This window comes from Podarcis vaucheri (assembly GCF_965113315.1).
Source record: "Podarcis vaucheri genome assembly, chromosome: 12".
Classification (NCBI taxonomy): domain Eukaryota; kingdom Metazoa; phylum Chordata; class Lepidosauria; order Squamata; family Lacertidae; genus Podarcis; species Podarcis vaucheri.
This window is the reverse complement of record NC_138750.1, coordinates 7,174,918-7,201,401: the sequence shown is the minus strand read 5'-3', so window position 1 is coordinate 7,201,401 and position 26,484 is coordinate 7,174,918. Positions and strand designations below refer to the sequence as shown.

Genomic DNA, 26,484 nt, shown 5'->3' with positions numbered 1-26,484 from the left:
TGAGGTGCCGCCGGCCCGGGAGCTGCAGGCAGGCAGGCGCAGGCCGCGTCGAGCTGCGTCCCCGTCCCCGTCCTCCGCCTCTTCCCCGCGCGCTGCTCCTGGCCCTTCCTCAGCAGGTGAGACGGGCCCGGCCTGCCCTCTCTTCCCGGTCGCGCCTCGAGTTGTCCCCAGCCCGGCGGGGTGGGACCCGGGCGAGGCTGCAGGCGGGGTGGCCGCCCTGCGCCCGGGGGAAATAATAATGGTGGTGGGGCGGCCTAGTGGTCGAGGGCGTGCAGGCGGCTGTCCTTCTCGCCGCCTCGGAAGGCCGAAGGGGTTTTCTCTGCCCGGTTCCCGCCCTTGCGCCGCCTCTGCGGGGGCTCCCTCTCGCCCCGCCGGCGTCTCCGCGGGGTTGTTGTTGTGTATTGGGGGGGGGGTCTGGGGGCTGCTGGGCTCGCCTTCAGCAAAGGGGCTGCTGACTTTTGGGGGGGTCCCAGGAAGCCATTGGGGGATCGCCATTATCTCTCCGCAGTGCTGAACTGGCTGGGGTCTTCCTGGGCTTCGGAGGCCGGTCTCCCGTTTGGGGCCGGGGGCTCTCCTAAGAACAAAGACCGCGGACTCTGCGGGATCGGGCTTGGGGCCCCGCCGAGGTCAGGCTCCTGTTTCCCGCAGTTGCCAGCCAGGTGCTTCCAGGAATCTCGCGGCCGACCTGCGTGTGAAAGTGTACACGCAACACACACACACACACCTTACTGTCTGTCATGTGTACCAGGTAGTGCTTGGTGCACTAGCTCTGAATACACAACTTCCGTTAACCTGCGGTGCTCAAAGAACTGTTGCTGGATCCCTCCATCCCCCACGAATTAGCCTAATCTCTTTCACAAAGCCATCTAAGCCACTTGACTGCTTAATGTTCTGAGGCTAAATTCCTTCAATATAAAGTCAGCTTCCGGGTCCCTTCTTGAGACCAAAGGCATAATTTGTCCAGAGCATCCAGGGGGAGTTGCTCCCCTTCCACCCATTACACCCCTTCTATGCTGCATTGTTGTTGACAAGATCCAGGCTACTGCTGTACTGCTTGCTGAAATACTCGGGTATTGAGGACAGGATTAGAAGCAGGAGCTTAGATGGCCTCCCTCCTCTGTGAATAAATGGTCCACTCCTGAGTCTGTAGGGAAGCGGAGCTTCTTGAAGAGTCCTGGGTGTGTCATTAGGCTTAGTTAGGCAGCTGCACACAAGCCAAAGTCATCATGAGAAAGGCATTTTCAAATGCAAGCGTTTTCAAAGTTTACAGGGATACTTAAGGATTTCATATACTTACTGTACTTGCTGACCTTAGACATGTAATGTGGAAATCTGTTCATTTATACAAAGTGAGCCATCCTAAGCGCAGGAAACCTACTCTGTAGATTCTGGAATCTGTACTGCTAAGTATGCGAATTTATCATAATAAGTTATATGGGTGAATATCCTGCATACCTTAATTTAGTTGAATTGCCTTGAATGCAGCTTTAATGCTCTTTCCCATTGCTGAAAGGACCTTGGGATACAAGACTTGCTGAGCATAAATTAGCTGTATGTAAGACATTCTGAGTACAGAGCTTAGGAGAGTGCTTAATTACTGATGTAATTTCAGTGTGACTCCATTGTTTGCGTTCATCCTTTACTAATTTTTTTTTGTTATACTTGCAACGCTGAGATATCATTTAGTTTGAATACAGTGGTGCCCCGCAAGACGAATGCCTCGCAAGATGGAAAACCCGCTAGACGAAAGGGTTTTCCATTTTTGAGCTGCTTCGCAAGACGAATTTCCCTATGGGCTTGCTTCGCAAGACGAAAACGTCTTGTGAGTGTTCCGATTTTTTTTCCGCTCCCCGCCCCTTTTTCTAAGCCGTTAATAGCCGCTAATAGCGCTAAGCCGCTAATAGGGTTGCTTCGCAAGACGAAAAAACCGCTAGACGAAGAGACTCGCGGAACGGATTATTTTCGTCTTGCGAGGCACCACTGTACTAAGTTTTCTAAGTGCCTACATTCCCCCTTCCTTAACTGGGTCAAAGGAAAAAAATATTGATTCCTTCTATATCTAAATTCTCAAATGCTGTGAAAACATTTGCATAACTCCATTTCAAGCTAGTGAATTTTGTCTGTAGCTAAGTGTGTTTGCAAATTCTAAATTACATATGCCTTGTAGAGTCTGTTGGATTAGTAAAACACTTCTAGCAGCAGATGCTTGGGTAGTGAAAACAGCAGCCACAACCAGCACCAGACCACTGGTACTTGCTTTCAAAACGTTCAATAACCTTTAACAGTAGAGTGTGCCCAGTTTTAGAAACTCGGATATATAAGCTAATTGCCAAATGGCACCTTAAACCTAGGTTACGGTTGCCACAACAGAATGTCTAGGTACCCTTTTTATGAGTTTACAACTCATTAAAACATAAAAGAAAACAATCCAAAAGAAAACAAAGTCAGGCTTCAAGGGAAATATTTCAGATCCTTCTCCAACTGACATTTTGCTTTCCCCATATTTATTTACCCATTTATTTTATATAGCTGTCCCATAGCAGAAGTACTCTAGGAAGCCAGTGTGGTGTAATGGTTTACAGTGCTAGACTAGGACCTGAGAGATCAATGTTCAAATCCCCCCTCAGTCATGAAGCTCACTGGGTGATCTTGGGCCAGTCACAACCTCACAGGATTGTTGTAGGCATTAACTGGGGGAGGGGGTGAACCATGGAATCCTTTGAGGAAAGGGGGGGGGGATATAAATACAATAAATAAGTTCTTCTGCTTACCTGCTTAAGAAAGCTGGGGGGGGCAGCCAGGTGGAGATGTCAGTCATCAACTTGGCATCCAGAGATCTCCATATGGTCACAATTGGACCCATGCCAGTAGCAAAATGCGCCTTGCTAATTTCTAACACTGAATGCCCCTACTTAAATGTGTAGCTATGGGCATATTCGGACTGTTTCTATTTTTGGATTGAAGTCAGTCATGTACCAGAAAATTCAGATCACACTGTTAGTTGATTTGATGCTCTTCTGAAACAAACTTGCCCCCTCTGCTCCCCCCCCAAAAAACCCCCACAAATTGTGGGATAACAACATTTGAATAAACGCCTTGCAAACTAATTGGAATTAATGCTCAGTAAATAGCCAGCTTTGCCCATCCTCCCTGCAAACTTTTTGCAAACAAATCAGGCTGAATGCTTAATAAACTGGGTGTCTGAAAGCAACCTAACTCTCCATTACCCAGTTTCTAAAATTGAACAGTATTGTGTTATATTGAAGTCTTACAGGTTTGCACTGCACAAGTTTGTAGAATGGTATACCAAGTCTCACCTTCAGCACTGCCTGGTATTGACAGCCATGAGAATAACATGGTTTTAAATTAGAACTTTAGCAACCCAGCATAAATTCTTGTTCAGCCCATGATGAAATCCTTAATATCTTTTCTGCTCTCCATTACCACTTTAGAACAAATCTTACAACTTGAACTTAAAAAACCCAAAAAAAGCTTGTGGTCCCCAAGACCTCATTGAATCAGAATTGTTGAGTTGGGAGCCACTTGTCTCCAGTATATGCGACATCATCTTATTCCAGTGTCCTCATCCTTTCGCCATTTTTGTCCCCTAGGATCAGAGTTCTCAATAAGAGAGTTCAAATTAACTAGCCTTGGCTACCTTGTCAGCCACACACTGTGAAAGGGGGTAAAAAAAACACGAGTGTACATCCCTGCATATGCTCAAAGCTGGAGATGGACAATGAAGGTGCCTGGATGTCCCTCCATCCTTGATAGGTGCTCAGAGCACCCTTTGGACACAGACACAGAACAAGCCTTTTCCCTCTCTCCAAAGTGTGTGTGTGTTTTTCTGTTCTCTGCTCCAAACTTAGACCTAGAAAGAGGAGCAGTTTCTTTGACTTTGTGGTTGATATGAGATGTAGTATGTGATTGTGGGCAACACCCTGGGCCTTGTGGGAAGGGTGCATGTATGTCTTGGTGCTGACAAATTTGCAAGTAAGGCAAGCCGAAACTTGTTGAGTCCTGCATTTGGTAACAATGAGAAATAAAGGGCCTTACCAATAAGTTTCAAGAGAGCTGAATGCCAGGGAGAGAGGACTCTTAAGACCAACCAGGAGTTCCCTTTGTGTGGAGGAGCTCTACATTAGTGATGGGTGGAAAGTAAATTTGGGTCTACTAGTAGATCTCTGGGTGGTGGGTAAGGATTTAAGCAGATTGGACAGGCCCACTCCTGCACAACACAGCTATGTCAGTATGTGCATAGGCCGGGCCTCTCCTCATGGTTGCTGAATTCTTTGGGAGCCGTGCAATTGACTTGTTGCCTCCTCACACATGCTTTTGATGCAAAGGGGGTTTGCCTGCATCCCCCTAATGTGAAAGGCATCGCTGACAACTCTGGGAGGGATAGGCAATCATGGCATATGCAACCTTCTGTCTTATAAGTGTCTTCAGTGGGAAAAGAGGTGTAAACTTTACGTCTTGTTGGAGAAATATTAGGAAAGATTTTTAAAATGTATTTTTTGCTTCCCTGGGATCTTGTTTTGGGGGACCTGAAACATCTGCTGGACTTTTGTTTTACTGGTTGCTGCAGTTCAGCTATGTGAAGTGTTCCAGAGCTGATGAGAACAGGCGGCATTGAACAAGTCTTGCTAAAGGCAGGGCAGATATACAGAGGCAGCCCACCGGCTGTCTTAAGTCTTTAGATTATGAATTGTTAAATGCCCCACTTGCCCTCAAAACTACTTGTATAGAAGGCAGTTGTAGGGAGAGGAAAAGCTGAGAATGCTTTGGCCCAAGGCCACACTCTGACTTCATAGCTAAGCTGTGATTTGAAGTAGTCAAGGCTCTAGCAACAAGACTATGTTCATGAGTCTTGCTTTTGTACCACTTCTCCAACTTCCATTATCAATGCATACATTCCTAAAATGGAAACCACAAAGAGATTCTCTTTCTGTCTTTGGCCTACATTTAATTAATCAGGAAAATGCAAGGTGGAATAAGACATTGAGAGTTTCTGGCTAACACTGTGTTGATAATTGATCAAATTATTTTGCCGTAAAATACATTTGCTACTAGGGAAAAAAAGACAAGCTTCAGTTACACTGTCAACTTACTGCACTGGCTATAATGAATCTTAGACAAACTTGCCAGGAGTATTACATTTCTTTGTTTGAAATGGGAGTAACATAGTCAAACAAAGAAAATAGTCCTTTTACAGTTATTTAAAACGTACAAGAAACAGTATTTTAATGCCTTTTATCGACTTTTAAAATGTTTTTCTCAATTTCATTTTCAGTATATAGTATACCTGTACTGGGCCTTGGATTTGTATGTAGAAAATCTTTTCATTAAATTTATCTCTAAGCTAAAAATATTTCTATTAAGAGTTGTTAGTCTGTACCTGCTAGCAACAACATGGGGAAGTTGTTCTAAGCTTCTTAACACTTAGATTTGTGTGTTCTAAACTTGGATTTCTTGTGAGGATGTGCATAATCTTGTGCTTTACATATTAAGTTTTATCCAAAACACTTTGAGCTTTTGTACAGATTGGTGTCACTACCTCCTTTCTTCCTATGAAGCTATTAGGGAGAACTCTCTGGTTCGTAATCAAACTGGTAAATAACCCCCTCTCAATCTGAAGTAATGTGGGTGACTATGAGACAGAATGTCTTCTTGTCTGCTCCTTGGCTATAGGATACTCTCCATTAAGAGGCTCACCTGGTGCCTATTCTAATTGGGGGGGGGGGTTGTGTCAGGCAAAAACTTTGTATTCTCTCAGGTCATTTAGCACCATTTTCTGTTACCAACATTTGTCAAATTTCCTTCCACTGCAATAATATTTCCTAGCTTCTGATCATGGCAATGGCAAGTAAGCTAACAAAAGAACCCTAGAGTTTTATATTCATTTGCGCTGTCATCTGGGTATCCTAATGGCTGTTGTAATGACCACAGTGTGAAGGGAAGATGTCCAGTAGACAGGCACCAGGGAGTTGCAGTGTCTTGGGATGAGTCACTGAGCAGTTGTGAATAAATACGTCCCATTCATGCATCACTTGTTGATTTCAGTAAATACCAATGTATCTAGGCTGCGGAATAAAATGTGAAACTGTGATTGTAATACAGTGGTACCCCGCAAGACGAATGCCTCGCAAGACGGAAAACCCGCAAGACGAAAGGGTTTTCTGTTTTGGAGGCGCTTCGCAAGACGAATTTCCCTATGGGCTTGCTTCGCAAGACGAAAGCCCATAGGGAAATCTCCGGGGACCTGTTTTTAATTGCTGGCGGTCGGGAGCAAAGACTTTCGCCCACAGCCGGCCTTCAGAAGAGGACCTCTTTGCTCCCCCCGCCTGCCTTTCCCCCCCCCCCCGCCTGCTCCGGGCGATCTTAAAATGCTGGCGGGCGGGAGCGAAGCGTTCGCTGCCGACCCCCAGCATTTTAAAATCTCCCCGTGTCCCGGGAAGGTTTTAAAATGCTGGGGGTCGGCAGCGCTTCGCTCCCGACCCATGCCGGCAAGCCTTGCGCGCAAGGCTTGGGGCGGCAGCCTGCATCCCCAAGCAGGGGGTGAGCTGCGGAGCCCGCCCCCTGCTTCAGGCAGATGTCGGCAAGCCTCGCATGCCCGGCGGGAGGTCCCGCTTAGCCCGCTGTTCTGAAGCGGGGAGGGGGGCGGGAAGACCTGCCCCAGCCGCCCCACTTCGGAACGCTGTTCCGAAGCGGGGCGGGGACACCTTCTGAAGGCGGGCAGGGGGCGAAAGTCTTTGTCCCCCCTGCCTGCCTTCCCAGGGGCTTTTAAATCGCCCCGGACAGCGGAGAAGTCCTCCGCTGTCCGGGGTGATTTTAAAATGCCGCCCGCCAGCATTTTAAGATCGCCCGGACAGCGGAGAAGTCCTCCGCTGTCCCGGGGTTTTTTAAAATGCTGGGGGTGGAAAGAAAAGCCCTTGTCCCCCCCCCCCCAGCCTTCAGAAGAGGTCCGGGGACAGACTGTCCCCGGACCTGGCCTGAAGGTGGTTTCCCTAGGAACGCATTAATTGATTTTCAATGCATTCCTATGGGAAACCGTGCATCGCAAGACGAAAAACTCGCAAGACGAAGAGACTTGCGGAACGAATTAATTTCGTCTTGCGAGGCACCACTGTACATTGAAGGGTATTACATATTAAATACCCGTGGTAACTCTTAAACCAGAGGCAGTTTGGCCCTCCAGATGTTGCTGGACTCTCCCCCCCCCCCCAATTAAGTGTTTTGATAACTTAGTTTATTAAATCACTAACATGCTCAGACTGCTCAAGTGATGGAAGAACAGTCATACTGTATTCCTGAATGGTGAGAACATTTTCAGAGTAGATTGCTTCATCTCTGCCAAAAATGATGGGATTTGCTATTTTGATGGCTTGCTTTGGGGATGTTAGCAGGTGTGGCGGGGATGATGCCATTAGTAGGTATATGATAAATTGTCCCACTGTCTTGTGGTAATGAGGCATAGCAGTAAAGAGACTGAGGTAATGCATCTAGAAGGCCCCAATAGAAATCTCACTCTCTTTGGAGGTGGCGTTTGTCCAATTAGATGGGATGGACTACCATCTCCCTGCTGGGTACCTCGGAATTTGAATGGAATCCGTTCCGGAAGTACTTTCGACTTCCAAAACATTTGAAAACCAAAGTGCGGCTTCTGATTGGCTGCAGGAAACTCCGTGGAAGCCCTGTCAGACATTCAGCTTCCAAAAATAGTTCGTAAACTGGAACAGTCACTTCCTGGTTTGCAGCCAAAACGTTCGAGAACTAGACTGTTCAACTTCTAAGGTACGACTGTATATGCTTCCATGTTGTGTGAAATGTCCCAGATTTAGGTTTCCATGTTCAGCCACAGCATCACACCGATACATGGTCTGCTGTAACAGCACTAAGCTGTTGAGATTCACATACATTTAAGCAGACTGTTGCTGAAAACAGCACTCTTACAGACTTTGGCTGTAGGCATATTACTTGCATTTTACCTCACACTCCTGCATTGTGGCTTCTGTTTATGGTCTTTCTCATGGGTAGGCAAACTAAGGCCTGGGGGCCGGATATGGCCCATTAGCCTTCTAAATCCGGCCCGTGGATGGTCCGGGAATCAGCATGTTTTTACATGAGTAGAATGTGGGGTTTTTTTATTTAAAATGCATCTCTGGGTTATTTGTGGGGCATAGGAATTTGTTCATCCCCCCCCCAAAAAAAAAATAGTCTGGCCGCCCACAAAGTCTGAGGGACAGTGGACCAGCCCCCTGCTGAAAAAGTTTGCTGACCCATGTTCTTTCTGATTACTTCTTATGGCCTTTAGATTTACCAGTACCAGATGGTACTGTTAAGAAGTTAGTAGATGCAGTAGACCAGCCGGGGCATGCAAAAGTGCAGTCAAGCACTATGACAGATACTTCTAGTGATGGCATTCTCTTTCCACCTCCAAACTGGTCATGTTACATGACTCATAACAGTGATCTCTTTGCAGAGAGTGTTTTATTTTGTCTAGTTCATCACAATATGAAGGGAGGTTTAGAACTGTGGACCCTGTTTCCACTGTAGCCATGATTAACAAGGATGAATACTTACAAATATGCATTTAAAAAAGCAGAACCCTAAATTATATGTCTGGGTAGGCTTGCTTAAAAAAACAACAAAAACCTTTTAGCAAGCATCTCAAACAATGTATCAAGGGTACCTGCCTAGTATTAAATATGTATATGGCACCTGTAAAATACAAGTTCTGCAGATCCCAACAGTACTTTTGTATTGTAGTCCTCCTTCCTTGTAGCAGTGGATAGCTTTTAGTTGCATCAGATCTTTAAGAGTCCAGTCCTTGGTTGCCTCAGTTCTGAAAGTATAACTGGTACAGTGGTACCTCAGGTTAAGTACTTAACTCATTCCGGAGGTCTGTTCTTAACCTGAAGCACCACTTTAGCTAATGGGGGCTCCTGCTGCTGCCGCGCTGCCAGAGCCCAATTTCTGTTCTCATCCTGAAGCAAAGTTCTTAATCCGAGGTACTATTTCAGGGTTAGCGGAGTCTGTAACCTGAAGCGTATGTAACCTGAAGCATATGTAACCCGATGTACCACTGTATACGCTTTTACTATTTCCAAGCAAACTGCCACAAAACCCTATCGTCACTAATTTGACAACCTTATATGTAAATGCATATCCTATGAGCTTTGCATTCTATATAATGAGCTGGAAAGCAAATGTAAGCAGCCAAGGGTACAAAATAAAAGTATCATCTATGATACCCAACTTTTCTCTTGTAATAAGCTGTGGGCTAACAGAGTTGCTGAATGTTAAATTCTTCTATGCCTAGAGTGGTTTAGTACATACAGCATTTTAAAGGAAAAATTAAGTTTTTCCTACAAATGCCATTTATCCGTGCATATATTAAGCTGTGATCCTGTGCTTGTTTCCCTGGGGATAAGCTCTCTTGAACACAGTAGCACTTCCTATGCAAGTTTGCTGAGAAGCATCAGTCTGCATAACAGTTAAGTGTATGTAAGTCAAACTTTCTGAATACAGTAGTGCCCCGCAAGACGAATGCCTCGCAAGACAAAAAACTCGCTAGACGAAAGGTTTTTTCGTCCGCGATTTGCCTCGCAAGACGAATTCCCCTATGGGCTTGCTTCGCAAGACGAAAGCCCATAGGGAAATCTCCGGGGACCTCTTTTAAATGCTAGCGGTGGGGAGCAAAGCCTTTCCCCCCCCCCTCCGGCCTTCAGAAGAGGTCCAGGAAGGCTGGCGGGGGCCAAAAGGCTTTGCTCCCCAGCGCCAGCATTTTAAAAGCTGTCCGGGATAGCAGGGAAGCGCTTCCTGCTATCCCGGACGGCTTTTGAAGGCAGGAGAGATCCGCGAAGCCTGGGCGCGCTGCGCGCAGGCTTCGGCATGCCGGCAACTCTCCGCCAGCAGCGGCAGAGCTGCCGCTGCCGGCAGAGAGATCCGCGAAGCCTGGGCGCGCTGCGCGCAGGCTTCGGCATGCCGGCAACTCTCCGCCAGCAGCGGCAGAGCTGCCGCTGCCGGCAGAGAGATCCGCGAAGCCTGGGCGCGCTGCGCGCAGGCTTCGGCATGCCGGCAACTCTCCGCCAGCAGCGGCAGAGCTGCCGCTGCCGGCAGAGAGATCCGCGAAGCCTGGGCGCGCTGCGCGCAGGCTTCGGCATGCCGGCAACTCTCCGCCAGCAGCGGCAGAGCTGCCGCTGCCGGCAGAGAGATCCGCGAAGCCTGGGCGCGCTGCGCGCAGGCTTCGGCATGCCGGCAACTCTCCGCCAGCAGCGGCAGAGCTGCCGCTGCCGGCAGAGAGATCCGCGAAGCCTGGGCGCGCTGCGCGCAGGCTTCGGCATGCCGGCAACTCTCCGCCAGCAGCGGCAGAGCTGCCGCTGCCGGCAGAGAGATCCGCGAAGCCTGGGCGCGCTGCGCGCAGGCTTCGGCATGCCGGCAAGTCTCTGCCAGCAGCGGCAGCGCTGCCGCTGCTGGCGGAAAGGTCCGGGATGCCTGTTCCGAAGTGGGGCGGGGGGGCGGGGACACCTGGCCCCGCCGCCCCACTTCGGAAAGCTGTTCCGAAGTGGGGAGGGGGGTCGGGAACACCTGGCCCCGCCGCCCCACTTCGGAAAGCTGTTCCGAAGTGGGGCGGGGGGGCGGGGACACCTGGCCCCGCCGCCCCACTTCGGAAAGCTGTTCCGAAGTGGGGAGGGGGGTCGGGAACACCTGGCCCCACCGCCCCACTTCGGAAAGCTCTTCCGAAGTGGGGAGGGGGGTCGGGAACACCTGGCCCCACCGCCCCACTTCGGAAAGCTCTTCCGAAGTGGGGAGGGGGGTCGGGAAGACCTGGCCCCGCCGCCCCACTTCGGAAAGCTCTTCCGAAGTGGGGAGGGGGGTCGGGGACACCTGGCCCCGCCGCCCCACTTCGGAAAGCTCTTCCGAAGTGGGGAGGGGGGTCGGGGACACCTGGCCCCGCCGCCCCACTTCGGAAAGCTCTTCCAAAGTGGGGAGGGGGGTCGGGAACACCTGGCCCCGCCGCCCCACTTCGGAAAGCTGTTCCGAAGTGGGGCGGGGGGGGCGGGGACACCTGGCCCCGCCGCCCCACTTCGGAAAGCTCTTCCGAAGTGGGGAGGGGGGTCGGGAACACCTGGCCCCGCCGCCCCACTTCGGAAAGCTGTTCTGAAGTGGGGCGGGGGGCGGGAACACCTTCTGAAGGCGGGCAGGGGGCAAAAGTCTTTGTCCCCCCTGCCTGCCTTCCCAGGGGCTTTTAAATCGCCCTGGACAGCGGAGAAGTCCTCCGCTGTCCGGAGCGATTTTAAAATGCCGCCCGCCAGCATTTTAAGATAGCCCCGCACAGCGGAGAAGTCCTCCGCTGTCCCAGGGTTTTTTAAAATGCTGGGGGTGGAAAGAAAAGCCCTTGCCCCCCCCAGCCTTCAGAAGAGGTCCGGGGACAGACTGTCCCGGACCTGGTCTGAAGGTGGTTTCCCTAGGAACGCATTAATTGATTTTCAATGCATTCCTATGGGAAACCGTGCATCGCAAGACGAAAAAACCGCAAGACGAAGAGAATTGCGGAACGAATTAATTTCGTCTTGCGAGGCACCACTGTAGTCCTTGTATCTCAATGTATATACAGTGGTACCTCGGGTTTCAAACACTTCGGGTTACAAACTCTGCTAACCCGGAAGTAATGCCTTGGGTTGAAAACTTTGCCCCAGGATGAGAACTGAAATTGTGCGCCAGTGGCAGCAGGAGGCCCCATTAAGCGAAAGCGTGCCTCAGGTTAAGAACGGTTTCAGGTTAAGAACAGACCTCTGGAACGAATTAAGTTCGTAACCCGATGTACCACTGTATTCATGAATTGGCTAGCTACTCCCTTATTGGAATTAACACCACTGTAGTAGAAGTGGAAATCTGTCATCAGATCTCTCAACACTTCCTTTTTAAAAAAAGGAAAGGAAAAGCATCTGCTAGACCCCCAGAATAAACCAGCATGGCAAAGGGGAATGTTTGTAACTGTCTTCCCCATTCCCAGCTCCTATTTGCTCTAGAGGGAAAAACATTAAGGTACCATGCATATGTGGTGTGTGTATGTATGTACACAGAAAGAGAACAAACAAGTGTGGTGTAGCAATTGAAGTGTTGGACTAAGACCTGGAAGATCAGGGTTCAAATCCCCACTTGGCCATGGAGCTCACTGCATGACTTTGGGCCGGTCTGTGGCAGATGTCTGAGGCTTACACTTACATTTGCCTTACCTAGATTTTTTTCCAGATACTTCAAACCATGAAGGCTAAATTCAGACTTCACCCCCCTTTAAAAAAATAGATGTGTTAGAGGACTTTGAACTAGTTTTATATGTGAATACGTCCACAAAGCAGAAACAACTGGAAGAGTTGCAACTCAGTGGTAGATCACATGTTTATCATACAAAAGGTTGCAGGTTTAATCCCAAGCATGTTAATTTTTTTTATATCTAAAAGCTGAAAGCCATCCTTATTCAGAGAATAATTCTCTTTGCTTGATTCTGTTATGCTGAGCAGGTTGTGTTTGTATTACTGTAATTGTTTTTGAAGTTGGTCTAAGCCATGGGAGCATGCTTCTACTTATTTTGTACCTATTGTACATTTTAGTTACTGAACCTCCTTATGAATGTTTAAAAATCCTTATTAATTCAAAAAACCTTTCTTCACCCAGGTTCCTTCTTTGTGTGAAATATCTGAAATCCAAAAATGGCAGCAAATAAGCCCAAAAGTCAAAATTCTTTGGCTCTGCACAAAGTCATCATGGTAGGCAGTGGAGGTGTAGGAAAATCTGCATTAACGCTGCAGTTCATGTATGATGAGGTAAGAGTGTGACAATCATTTTTTAAAGAAGTGTGTTCTCAGGCTGTAAATGAACAGGGAGTCTAATCACTACATTTTAGTTCATTTGGTAACTGCTTCAGCAAACCTGAGCAGACTAGTTCTTTCAGCTGGAAAGATTTTTGTATGTTTATGGCAGGGGTGTGGAACCTTTCTAACTCTAATTGTTATCTCCCCCACCCCTTGCAGGCCAGGTTTGACACAATGTCAGGCGACTATTTTTTGCCCACTGTTTTCTGCAGTGCTTTGAATTGGATTGCTGAAAAATCAGCTGATTGTCGGATTGAGCACTTCTTGCAAGTCAGAGAGGCAGAGTTAGATTAATAAAAGGTTGTAGAATTTTGCCCTAGCTGCTGCTATATTTGTTTAAAGAGTCCAAGAGGCTTTTGATCAGCAATAGTTTTTCAGTATGCTTTCACTTACAGCAGTTTAATTTTCAACTTTTAATTAAAATGCTATATTTATACAGTATTTGTACCTATACTTACAAATAACTAAAAATATAAAAGTCCTATTGTATTACAAATTAATACAGCCAAGGTAACAGTAATGTTTAGCTTGATTACATAGAGTATGAACACAAAGAAAGCAATATTGATTGCAGATACTGATTTTTCTACATTAATTCTTAACCATCCTCTGTTATGAATTCATAGTATTGTGGATTATTTAATTTCAACAAAGCTTCCAAAATAACTATTTTGCCATTCTATAGGTTCATGCTGCTGCTTACATTTAATTCTCCATAGTTTAATTGATGACTATTTAGGATTGCCCAATTAACAAATATTTGTCAGAATTAAACTAGTCTTTCGTTTGAAGTTCCATTCATTTTTCTCATTCCAACACTCCTCATGTTAACATTATAGCAAATTGAACCTCTGATAGAACTTCATGTTATCTGCCTAAATATTACTGGATATTGCTGATGTAGCAAAATGGCTGCGTTTGCCTTAAGAGTTAGACAGTTCCCTGATTATATCTTGCCTCTGCCATGAATTCACCAGATGGCCTTGGACAAGACACTCTCACAACCTCTGGTCTCTCCCCCACCCCCAGGGCGGTTCTGAGAATTACCACTAGATGATGCATGTGAAACACTGAACATTTTAAAGTGCTGTATAAATGTTACCAGTATTTGGTCAAGGAATGTTTCTTGGAATCCCTGGTGGAAGTTACCAAAATAAGACTGACTCTGTTTAATTTCTTGCCAGTTTGTGGAAGACTATGAGCCTACCAAAGCAGACAGCTACAGAAAAAAAGTAGTTCTAGATGGGGAAGAAGTCCAGATAGATATATTGGATACAGCAGGGCAGGAGGATTATGCTGCAATTCGAGACAACTACTTCCGAAGTGGAGAGGGTTTCCTCTGTGTATTCTCTATTACAGAGCTTGAATCTTTTGCTGCTACAGCCGACTTCAGGTAATTGGATGTGTATGAGAGAAACTGATTTGTTTTAGTGAATTCAGCATCTTATTTTTTCAGTGCTAAATTGTAGCTTTTTTCCATGCTTTTCTGGCCTATAATATCGCTGCAGAATATATGTGCATGGTTAGATAGTTAACATCAGCCTATACTCTCCATCGCTCTCCATCGATAACATTGGAGAGTTTTAAGGAATAAACACCTAAGAAACAAGGCCTTTGATGGGGATAAGAAACCACTATTATCATGGCCACAGGGATGGATGCAGCTAAATAGGAATAGAGGGAAAGAGGCCCTGAATTAAGGATACAGATAAGGCAGGCAGCAGAGGCAACAGTCCAAAGAAAAAGAGCAACTTGCTGCAAGGTAAAAGTTGCTTCTTTATGGCTACATTCCATACATATTTCCACAATCGACATTGTGCTAGTTCACATAAAGCCCCCAGAATCAGCAGACATAGTCCTTACATAGCCTTAGCAGCTTAATATTGCATTTTTGTTCATCGTAACTGTTGGGTGGCTGCTGTCTGCTGAGTAACGCAGTTCTTATAACACAGATGCATTTTCAAGGTCAAACATGAGAAACAAAGGAGTTGGAGGTTACAGTTGGCTCAGTCATTCTAGCCAATTACTCAATAACTCTTACACAAATGTACTTTGTTTGTTCAAAAACAATTAAATCACCAGCATAAAGTATCTGCCTTGCAATGGGAATCAGGAGCTGCACTCCCAAGATTGATGCTTATAATACAAATATTGCATCATGGTGTAAGAGCTTCATTATTTATTTTGAAAAATGAAGCTTGCCTGAAAAAGAAGGCATGGCACACCTGGTATCTGAATAAATGTCATATATAACCTATTTTTAATGACACAAAACACTATTGGGTTATTTACTATGTTGGAAATTCTTGGTTCCTGTTGTGTCCAGCATTAGCTGTTGACATGGCTGGGGATCTTTTTAAAGTTCTGAAGCCATGAAAGATACAAATATGTAGTGACTTCTGTATCACTTCTGCTGTGGCATAGAACAGGATTGAATCAGGGGTAGAACACACTTGAATCATATTGTGGTTGTTTAACGTATTTAAAAGATTTATAGTGTGTCTTTTATTGATGCTGGTACAAAGAGTGGGGCACCACAAAATAAATTACATGATTGAATTTATGTCTGAACAACAGTAAAACAAGCTGAGCCACAATAAATGAAAAATGAAGGCAGGTGAAAACAGTAGAGGCTGCAACAATCACATGCTTAAACACTTAAAATGCCTGAACAAATATGTGTTAACTTAGAAAGCCTAGTTTACCTTTGTATGCTGTATAATTTTTAAAAGGTAGAAGGAAGCTTAAAATGACTACCAGCCTTTCCAATTGTTGATTAACTCATTGTGTGCCTACTTGGCATTAAAAGGTTTTGTGTGCTAAACACTCAGTGAATATTCAGTGCCAAGTATGGTGACTGTTCTCTTTACTGAATTGGTCACATGGGAGGAAGCAAGCTAGAGTCTGGCTTCAGGCTTTGCACAAACTAGTGCTCACGGTTTGCTCATGGTTTGTTTCATTCCAAACATGCCACAACCAATAACTGATAACTGATAAGTCAAGGGTTATTTGGAGAAAAATCACAAGCCCAGGTTTCTGCATCGCAACAAGCCCAGATGCTTGACTTGTTTCTTCCCTTCTGCATCACAATCAGGACTTGGGAAGGAGCAAGGTACTCCATACAGGAAATCGTAGCTTATTTTAAACTATTTTGTGGTGTGCATACTGGGCCACTATAAACTGAATCACAGTGAATAAAAGTTTCTTTGCCACTGAACATTGAGGAAGTGTTTGCTAGACAGCATATGATGGACACAATTGGTATAGATTGCCTCTTCATTCTTAAGTGCATGAGGCTGGGTCTTTATTATTGTCTCCTAATCAAACTTCAGCATTTAATTTCTGTTAATTCGAGATCACAGATTCCACTGTAGGTATGCCAAAAGTCCTCTTGAGTGGCAAGGATTCTTTCTTTAAAAATTAATTTTCAAGAAAACGAACATAGAAAATATACGCTCCCCTAACAAATGTCCCTGTCCCTTCCTCTCTAAGGTACATAATTTTTATGGGAAAACATTGCTCCAGAGTTGTACAGTGAGGGAGTGAGGGGGAAAGTATTTGAACCCCTGCTAAATTTGCCCGTTTGCCCCCTGACGAAGAAATGACCAGTCCATAATTTCAATGGTAGGTTTATTTGTAGCTGTGAGATACATAATAACAACAGGAAAAGCCCCAGAATCCCAGAAGACAAAAGTCAGAGATTGATGTGCATTATAATGAGTGAAATAAGTATTTGATCCCTTTGCAAAAGATGACTTAATACTTGGTGGCAAAACCCTTGTTGGCAATTACAGAGGTCAGACGTTTCTTGTAGGTGGCCAGCAGGTTTGCACACATCTCAGGAGGTATTTTGTCCCACTCCTCTTTGCAGATCCTCTCCAAGTCAGTAAGATTTCAAGACTCATGTGTAACTACTCGAACCTTCAGCTCCCTCCACAGATTTTGGATAGGATTAAGGTCTGGAGACTGGCTAGGCCACTCCAAGACCTTAATGTGCTTCTTCCTGAGCCACTCCTTTGTTGCCTTGGCTGTGTGTTATGGGTCATTGTCATGCTGGAATACCTATCCTTGACCCATTTTCAGTGCCCTGGCTGAGGGAAGGAGTAGCTCACCCAAGATTTGACAATACATGGTCCCGCCGATCGTCCCTTCAATGCGGTGAAGGTGTCCTGTCCCCTTAGCAGAAAAACACCCCCAAAGCATAATATGTCCCCCTCCATGTTTGACGGTGGGGATGATGTTCTTGGGGTCGTAGGCAGCATTCCTCCTCCTCCAAACACAGTGAGTTGAGTTGATGGCAAAGAGCTCGATTTTGATCTCATCTGACCATAACACTTTCACCCAGTTCTCCTCTAGGTCATTCAGATGTGCATTGGCAAACTGCAGACAGACCTGTACATGTGCTGTCTTGAGCAAGGGGACCTTGTGGGCTCTGCAAGATCTCAGTCCTTCACGGTGTAGTGTGTTACCCACTGTTTTCATAGTGACTATGGTCCCAGCTGCCCTGAGATCATTGACAAGTTCCCCCCGTGTAGTTCTGGGCTGCTTCATCACCATTCTCTTGATCATTGCAACTCCATGAGATGAGATCTTGCATGGAGCCCCAGACCGAGGGAGGTTGGCAGTTCTTTTGTGTTTGCGAATTACTGCACCAGCTATTGTCACCTTCTCACCAAGCTGCTTGGCAATAGTCTTGTAGCCCAGCCCAGCCTAGCCTTGTGCAGGTCTACACTCCTGTCCCTGACATTCTTGGACTGCTCTTTGGTCTTGGTCATGGCGGCTACTTTGGAATCTGCTTGATTGATTGCTTCTATTGACAGGTGTTTTTTGTACAGGTACTGTAACGAGCTGGGATTACAGGTAAGACCTCTCCCTTACAGCAGGTGCTTCTAATCTCAGCTCGTTACATACAGTGAAGATACCAGGTAGCCTGACATCTGGCTGGTTGATAGGGGATCAAATACTTATTTTACTCATTATAATGCACCTCAATCTCTGACTTCTGGGTTTCTGGAGGTTTTCGTGTTGTTATTCTGTCTCTCACAGCTACAATAAAACTACCATTAAAATTATGGACTGTTCATTTCTTCGTCAGAGGGCAAACGGGCAAATTTAGCAGGGGATCAAATACTTTCCCCTCTCACTGTAAGTAGTGGATGCCACTGTAAATGATGTTCTGTTGAATGTGCAATAAAAGGATATCATGTCACTATGAAATCGGCCCTGTCCCTTTTTCCAGCTAATGCTTCGACTTCCTTAGTCAATTTTTCTGAAAGTGCTATAGACCAGGTTTTTTGCAAATATTCTAAAGACTTACAGTTGTGGGCAGTAATTTGTTGAGCTGCTTTTCAGAAGGAAAATGATCAGTTCTTTGTATCATAGATTGGCATTTTCATTATTAAAAAGATTGGTATGCAAAGTGGCAAGGATTCTGGATATCCTTTATTTAACATGAAAAGTCATGTTGTAGAAACTGCCACAGGTGTGTTGGGATAGAAGCTAGTCTGTTAAGCAGGCAGTTGTGACATGACTGTCAGTTAGGTATTTGGGGAGTAATCATGTTGATAGTTTTATTGTTTGATATCAAGGTTAAATTAATCCAAAGGTTAATGTCAGTGGTAAAATGTAAAGTCTGCTTCGCTATCACTTTAAAATATTTCCCTTTTTCTATAAAATACTTAATTTATGTATTGTTTCTGCTTAATAATTCTGAAAGTAAATATCTTAATTAATCTTGATAATCCTCTATCGCGCTACTTGGTCAGTTTTTTATTGATGTTAAACTGCTAATTCTTGTGTTTGGCTTCTCCTGCATTACCATCTCATCTTCAAAGTTATCCTCTTATAAAATTTATAACGGACTCATCTGTTAGTCCTCTTTATGTGTGCTATCAGTTAACAGTTTATAGCTTCTTACTTGCTACTTCTTTTCTGACTGCTCTCCTGTGCAGGGCCTTTGCCAGTTGCATATTGTGAATACCTAGCACCAAGTTGGTGATAGCGCATGATGGGTAACAGCAAAAACATGTGTTTATTTCACCAAGGTTGTATTAAAGTTTCATATCTGAGAAATCAAAGAAGATTAAACTGCATGGGTCTTAAAATGTGTTTTTTCTCTTCTCTTCAGAGAGCAGATTTTAAGGGTAAAAGAAGATGAGAATGTTCCATTTTTGCTAGTTGGTAACAAATCGGATTTGGAAGACAAAAGACAGGTTTCTGTAGAAGAAGCAAAAAACAGAGCTGATCAGTGGAATGTTAACTATGTTGAAACGTCTGCTAAAACACGAGCTAATGTCGACAAGGTAAAAGTTTACCGTTTCCCAAATACATCTTCATAAACTTCTGATTCCACTCGTTGCTTGTCAAGACTAATTATTAATGTTACCCTGACTCTTTTGTGTATTGCTCAGTCTTCTTGAAGATGAATGCTCTAACAGGTAGCTGAACAGAAGACATTCAAATGGCTCACTAAGGAGTTTCGCTGGGGTTTGTTGGAGTGAAGGAATGGGTTTCCCAAAACCCAAAACTGACTGTGCAGGCAGTTTTAAACTGCACCAAAATCCCTATTTTTCCTTAGCTAAAATGCATAAACTTTGAGCCGTTGAGCAAATGCATAACAAGAACACAGCTCTCTCCTTTATCAATTTGTGACGTCAGGGATGACCCTGGCTGGTCTAGGGGAACAGAGCAGACACGTCAGTGCCTTATCCTATGTGCTGACCACAAAAGACGCACAGACCGAAATCCAAGAACAACACCAGAAGCGTGTTCCCAGAGATGATGACCTCTTCCTCCAAGATAAGAGTAGGAAGAGGAAAATCCTTTAATGGTCAGGAGTGCAGGAAGGAAATCCCTTTTATGGTTAAGAGTGCCGGAGCAGGAACATCTGTGATGTCAACCTGCGTGTACAAGCTGACGTGGCAGGGGAAGGGGGAGAGGGTGTCTGGAGGATATATATACTGCATGAAACTTCTCGTTTCTTTGGACTTGCTGTGGACTTGATCACGCAAGTGCCTTCTGCTATCCGGAGAGCAGAATAAACTCTTTCTTTGAACCAACCTCGGTGTCATTTGACTTCCTTCCTCCTGTCCCGGAGCAACGCAGACCGAATCGGTGAACTCAAATAAGGCTACAGGAGTTCAAGCGATGGGCTTGAACATTCTCTCTTGTATGCTCAGCTGTAGAGAACATTTCCTGGTTTTTCAAATTACCATTTCCTATGATGCCTCTGTTGCTGCCTGTAAATCAGGGTTGCAATCCATAGTTTTTAGTCCAGTTTGCAGGTAAGTATTTCCAGTTCAGACATCATGGGAAACTGCAACTTAACAAACCAGAAGCCTTATCTCAATCTGTTGTGAGCAGTGATGGAGCTTCAGGCGGGGGCGTGGCTGGCGCGTGTCCTGGGGGTGTGGCATGCTGCCTGCGGGGGCGTGGCAGCCAGCGGGGGCAGGGTGACAGCTGCAATGGCACCCCACCGGGATCGCACTGCAGGGGCGGTGCCCTCCCCTACCCCCCTCTTCCTCCACCAGTGGGTGTGAGACAAAGTGGGGTGGGGTGAGATGGAGTGTTGATGCTCATTCTCTAACAGACTATGGCCTGAACCTGCTTCCATTTGTTCTGAGTGGGATTAATTCCAGTCTAAGGAAAGTAGTTGCTGGCGACTGTGTTGCCCCTGTAAAGGGTGAAGGTGGGTTCTGACTTACATTGTTGAAGGAGATATGAGCTATAATGCTTATAGGTAAACTGGGGTTTAACAGTATATGAGCTACCGTGTGTGTGTGTGTGTGTGTGTGTGTGTGTGTGTGTTTAAGTTCTTTCATACTCTTCTTTTAAAGAATTTGATTATATACCCTAGGCAGAAAATGCTAGCGTCAGTGTCTTAATCTCTTTCAAATGAGATGGAAGGCAGTGGTGTAATTTAATCAACTCATGTTTTAATGATCTGGTACAAAGGTGAAAACTTCTTAAATCTTTTGTTTTTTAAAAATGACAACAATAAGAACCCTATAGTTCTTAAAACTTATTCTTCACTAGTTCTAAGTACTTGCTCCTGCCTTGCAGAAAATCTGCTTGGCAAAAGGTTAAGGGGCTTAGTGGTTTAATATGCAAACCTCTCCTTTCTGACCTATATACAAACATGACTGCATAACAGGAAAGTCCTTTTTAAAAACTCAGATGTTAGAAATTGGGTCACTAAATGTAAGTTGGCTTGTTTACTCTGAGCAATGTGGTACTGAATCGTTATTGACTCACTAGAACACGATGGACAGCTGTTTCCTAGAAGTTTTCTGGGCTTCTAATTTGAGCAACTGGTTCTGTAGCACTCAGGAATATTTTCATGCATTAAGGGTCGGTGGCAGGCTAGTTTGCGTTTAAGCAAGATCATCCTTACTTCTATAGTTGGGTCACATGCAACATTGATTTACCAGTTTCTGGCATGTGACTTCATATCCGCTTTATGATTTTTTGCAAGCTATTCTTAGCATGGCTACTTACATTATTAACAGCAGGTCTGAATAGATATATTTTTGTTTTCTTTCTACTTTCTATAGAATTCTGTTAAAGAAAAATATGAAAACAGTTTTAACCCTACAATACATTACCACTCGTAGCTGAAAAGGAATGAAGCAGAACCTCTTGGTTTACTTAATAGCCTAAAAATGCAGGCTTTGGTTAATGTAGCACATGTTTGCACGCATGTACTAACACTTGTGTTTTTCTTTCTAGGTATTTTTTGATTTAATGCGAGAAATCAGAGCAAGAAAAATGGAAGACAGCAAAGAAAAGAATGGAAAAAAGAAAAGGAAAAGCCTAGCCAAGAGAATCAGAGAAAGATGTTGCATTTTATAATCAAAGTTCCAAACTCTCATCATCCCTTGATCATACTAATAAAATCCATAACTTATAGCATGCCATTTGGAGGCTCCTATGACTGAAATTACTCTTAACAGTTTGGAAATTGTAATGTACCACTTAAAGCATGAATTGGGACAGCACTGAAAGCCTTTCACTGAAAAAGTTTAATGTGGCTTCAAGAGAAGCAGAATTGAACCCATTTCATAACTTGCTGCCTCTCACCATGTTTCTTCTGAATGTAGAGGGTTTTTTTTCATGGGCAGTCCGTCTTGAACTGTAAACAAAGCATTACTTTCTATCATTTCTCCTAAAGCATACAGTTTTCTATCACCCAAACTTCACTTTGTCTTCTACTGCCTTGGAAACTACAGCAGTGGTCAAAACTAAGCAAAGGTAGTGTATATATGCTTTTTTTTTTTTGTAGTTATAAGAATATGCAAATTAGAGAAGAGAAACGAGCTCTGTTCTCTGCTTCTATTGGAAGTCATTTATACATGGAATTAGCTTAGACAAATGGTATAAACTCATGAGTATATTTGAATATGCCTTAATTTAAAAAAAAAAAAAACTTTTAAAAAAGTTAACGTAGTTAAGGGTATATCTTCCTTGTGATGCACTGAGGTGTGTGCATCACTGTGAAAGTATATCCTTCAGTGTGGAGTGCAGTTTTTGTGAGCAATTTTGCTAACTAGCTGTGTGCTAGCAGTGTCTCTGATCAGAAAAGTGTGCCATACTCTGGGTCTTTAATAATCCAGAGCATACTATTAACCTGTGATTCAATGAAGATTGCTTTTGCTTACAGTGGAAGGGCCGTCATAGACATCTGAGATTGAATATAAAAAGAGGGTGGAGCACATTTCAGTAAGGAAGTGGTCATGTATTTCTTAATGCACAGACATTGACACTGCCCTTTGGCAACTACTTAATTTGGGGAAGGTATCTTCCTAGGGTTGGGGCACAGTGCGGGACAAATAGTTGCTGGTAGTTGTGTACTTAGAGCACAAATTGATCTTGCTCTTAGGGCTGTCTGGAAAATATAAATTTTCCATTTTTCTGTGTTGCTCCTGTCTAAGGCTTTGGAAATGTTAGCTATGCATTACCTAATGGGAAAGCGTTATAGCTACTTTTTCTGATATCAGTCAAATACCCCACTCTACTTTGCAGTATGGAAATATTGGCCATGTGCTTCCATAGTCCCTCATTGATACATTAAAATGTATTGCCCTTTACTGTTCTGCTTTTTGAAATATAATTAGTACATTTAGTATGTGGAATTGAAAGATAAAGCACTATCTGAGGCTTTTAAGTTTCTTGGGTGTAGGTGTAACGGTTAGATCAGTTACAAAAAACACTTTTTTATATACATGTGTGAATTTATGAAAAGACAGTTCAAGATGTGTCTGAGCAAACTAGACAACACATATTTAACATGCTAACAAGTAGACATTAGGAATGTGGCTGTTTAGAGAACACTTGTTTATCAAAACTTTTTGTATGTACATTCTCCTGTAGACGCTACCATGTGCAGAATTAGTTCTTGATGTGCCTGGCCAAGCAGATTGGTCCTCATCTTATTGTGTATTTGTTTTCAGTCTGTCTAACCAGGGAGTTTAACCACTAACATTGATGTTTGTGTAATGGGAACCAAGGGGTTATGAAGCCAATGGACACAGAGAAACTATCGTCATAGGCTGATGCCTTACCAGATTCTTTTTATTTGCTATTTGAGCCATTGACTATGAATAAACTTTCATTTTTAAAAAAATATTTTGTGGAATGCTAATTACAAAACTTTCATTTCAGATGAGTGACTTTACCATTGCTTCTGTTAAGTTTTTCCTGTACAGTGGTACCTTGGTTGTCAATTGCCTTAGTCGGCAAACAAATTGGCTCCTGAACGTTGCAAACCCAAAAGTGAGTGTTCTGGTTTGCAAACATTCTTTGGAAGCTGAGCGTCCAATGCAGCTTACACGGCTTCTGATTGCCTGCAGGAAGTTCCTGCAACCAATCGGAAGCCGCGCCTTGGTTTGTGAACCATTCTGGGAGTCGAACAGTCTCCCGGAACAGATTAAATTTGAAAACCAAGGTACCACTGTATATAAATTGGATTTCCTGACTTGTTAAAGTCCAGGAATCTGCACAACTGAGATTATATTGCTGATGCTTCACGAATGGAAGTCTGCATTGAAAGTGTGATTGTTGGGCAAATTAGTAATCACAGAGCTGTGTGAAAGTAACCTATTACTAATCTGATGCACTGTAGAACTTTGTGCCCTGCACTTTTCTATGGCCATTTCCCACTTTGCCTACTCTCATCTCAGTTCTTGCCAAAACAGCGCGCTAATCCAAATATTGCAGTTGGAACAAATGGCATATTAATACAAATATGTCCTGACTCTTCTTCTCTGAAACATGCTCCAGCTTTGGTTGAAAAGGCCTAGAGCTGCCTTTGCAGAGTGAGGCAGCTGCCTCAGGTAGCAGATAGTGAGAGATAGGGACCAAACAGAACTACAGTGGTACCTCGGGATGCGAACGGGATCCGTTCCGGAGGCCCGTTCGCATCCTAAAGCGAATGTAACCCGTGTCTGCGTGTGCGCGGGTCACGTTTTAGCGCTTCTGCACATGTGCGTGACGTCATTTTGACAGTCTGTGCAAGCGCGCGCATCGAAACCCAGAAGTAACGTGCTCCGTTACTTCCGGGTTGCCATGGAGCGCGACCCAAAAATGCCTAACCCGAAGCGTATTCATCCCGAGGTATGACTGTACAGTGGTACCTTTGGTTACAGACACTTCAGGTTACAGACTCCGCTAACCCAGAAATAGTACCTTGGTTAAGAACTTTGCTTCAGAATGAGAACAGAAATCGCTCGGTGGTGGTGCGGCGGCAGCAGGAGGCCCCATTAGCTAAAGTGGTACCTCAGGTTAAGAACAGTTTCAGGTTAAGAACGGACCTCCAGAACGAATTAAGTTCTTAACCTGAGGTACCACTGTATGTGCACCATGCAGCCTGCCCTGCGCCCATCTGCCTGCCACCTTGCTGCCCTTGGGTGCAGTCAATAATGTTGTTCTGTTGCCAGTGTAAGAATCCATTCTGTTGACTTTACTGTAGTCATTTAAATTTGGGTTCTTCACTAAAGGGGAAAACATTCTCACTGCTGAGTTAGTGTATGAATTGTGTTTGATTGGATAACACAGGGAGCACCTCTTGTTTCTTCAACTGCAAGCACACATGATAACATTTTATCAAAACATGGCTGAAGCACGCTTGGACCTGCGTTCAAAGTTTCACATGCCCAGGGAGGTTTGGAGTTGTTTCTCAAACAGCATCAAACACGACAAACTAATTTTGAAATAGATGTGAATTAAACATGGTATTGGATTCTGCTGGACAAAGGAGAAACAACATGCACAGTGGAATTTGACCAAAGTTGCTTTTGGAAATTATAAAAGCCAACAAAGAACTTACACTTACAAATAAATTGAGGCAATTATAATATGGGTATTATTATTATTATTATTATTATTATTATTATTATTATTATTATTCCACCCTTCTTCTGTAGATCTCAGATAAGAACACAAAATACATATTAAAATACATAATAAAACAAAAAACAATAACCCACCCCTTCTGTTCATCCAGCATGTACCGTATTTTTTGCTCTATAAGACTCACTTTTTCCCTCCTAAAAAGTAAGGGGAAATGTGTGTGCGTTTTATGGAGCGAATGCAGGCTGCGCAGCTATCACAGAAGCCAGAACAGCAAGAGGGATCGCTGCTTTCACTGCGCAGCGATACCTCTTTCTGTTCTGGCTTCTGAGATTCAGAATATTTTGTTGTTGTTTTCCTCCTCCAAAAACTAGGTGTGTCTTGTGGTCTGGTGCGTCTTATAGAGCGAAAAATACGGTAATTAATCTTCATCACTATAACCATATCTATTCCCATTTCATTGTAACATAAATGTGTCTCAAGTGGCTTTGAAATCTATTCCATCCTTGTTTTCATTGTCCTTGACAGATGAATACTAATTACAGCATGGTTGCGTGGCTTGTAGATGTGCTTGCCCTTTCTTCTGCCATATGTAAAGTGTCACCTGTTCACTCCTTTAGGCATCTTATGTGAAGGCATATCTTTTTGGCCAGGTTTTTCTTGAGCCATCAAATTGGGCCTTGTTATTAGTATTTGTTTAACCTTTTCCTATACTTTTTATGATACTGTTTCATTATTTTTGTAAACTATACATTTTTAAATATTAAGGGTTATAGAAGGGCTTTTAAATAAACATATTTTAAGATAAAGGGGAGTGTGTTCTGAACCTCTTGAACTTTTGTACAGATCATTTGAAATCTAAAACTGATTTGCTGAGATTGAAGGAGAAGATCAACTATGAAAAGAGATCAAGAAAGACACGTGTGATTCATTGTTCTAGAAAACTTATGAATTCTCATTTTAACCACTTCAGGTTAAAGAATCATCCACATTTTTTCCAGAGGTTTATGTGTTATAGACACTGGCCCGTGAACAATGCTATCGTATGAAAGAGCCCTAACTCTATGGAGGCCTCAAGGCCTAGGCAGGCACCAGTTAACCTACCAATGTGGCAAAGATTGTAGCATGTGAAGTGAGGGGCTGGAAACCTAATGCTTTTAGAAAAGGATATGGGAAGCACAAAATGCGTAATGCATATATTAATTAGGCATAATTTCGAGGCACATCAAGATTATAAAAGCCGCCAACTATATTTAGATAG

The 26,484-nt window shown here is 44.1% G+C and overlaps 2 protein-coding genes across 2 annotated transcripts in view; one reads left to right on the top strand and one right to left on the bottom strand.

Moving 5' to 3' along the window:
• Positions 1-26,484, bottom strand: part of YAE1 (YAE1 maturation factor of ABCE1) — a 131,189-nt gene that overhangs the window by 12,282 nt on the left and 92,423 nt on the right. The window lies entirely within an intron of this gene.
• RALA (RAS like proto-oncogene A) lies at positions 15-23,499 on the top strand. The gene is made up of 5 exons (XM_082192935.1): positions 15-116; positions 12,682-12,830; positions 14,063-14,271; positions 19,006-19,180; positions 21,606-23,499. Exons 2-5 carry the CDS (start codon positions 12,717-12,719, stop codon positions 21,726-21,728), a joined length of 621 nt encoding a protein of 206 aa, XP_082049061.1. The 5' UTR covers positions 15-116; positions 12,682-12,716; the 3' UTR covers positions 21,729-23,499.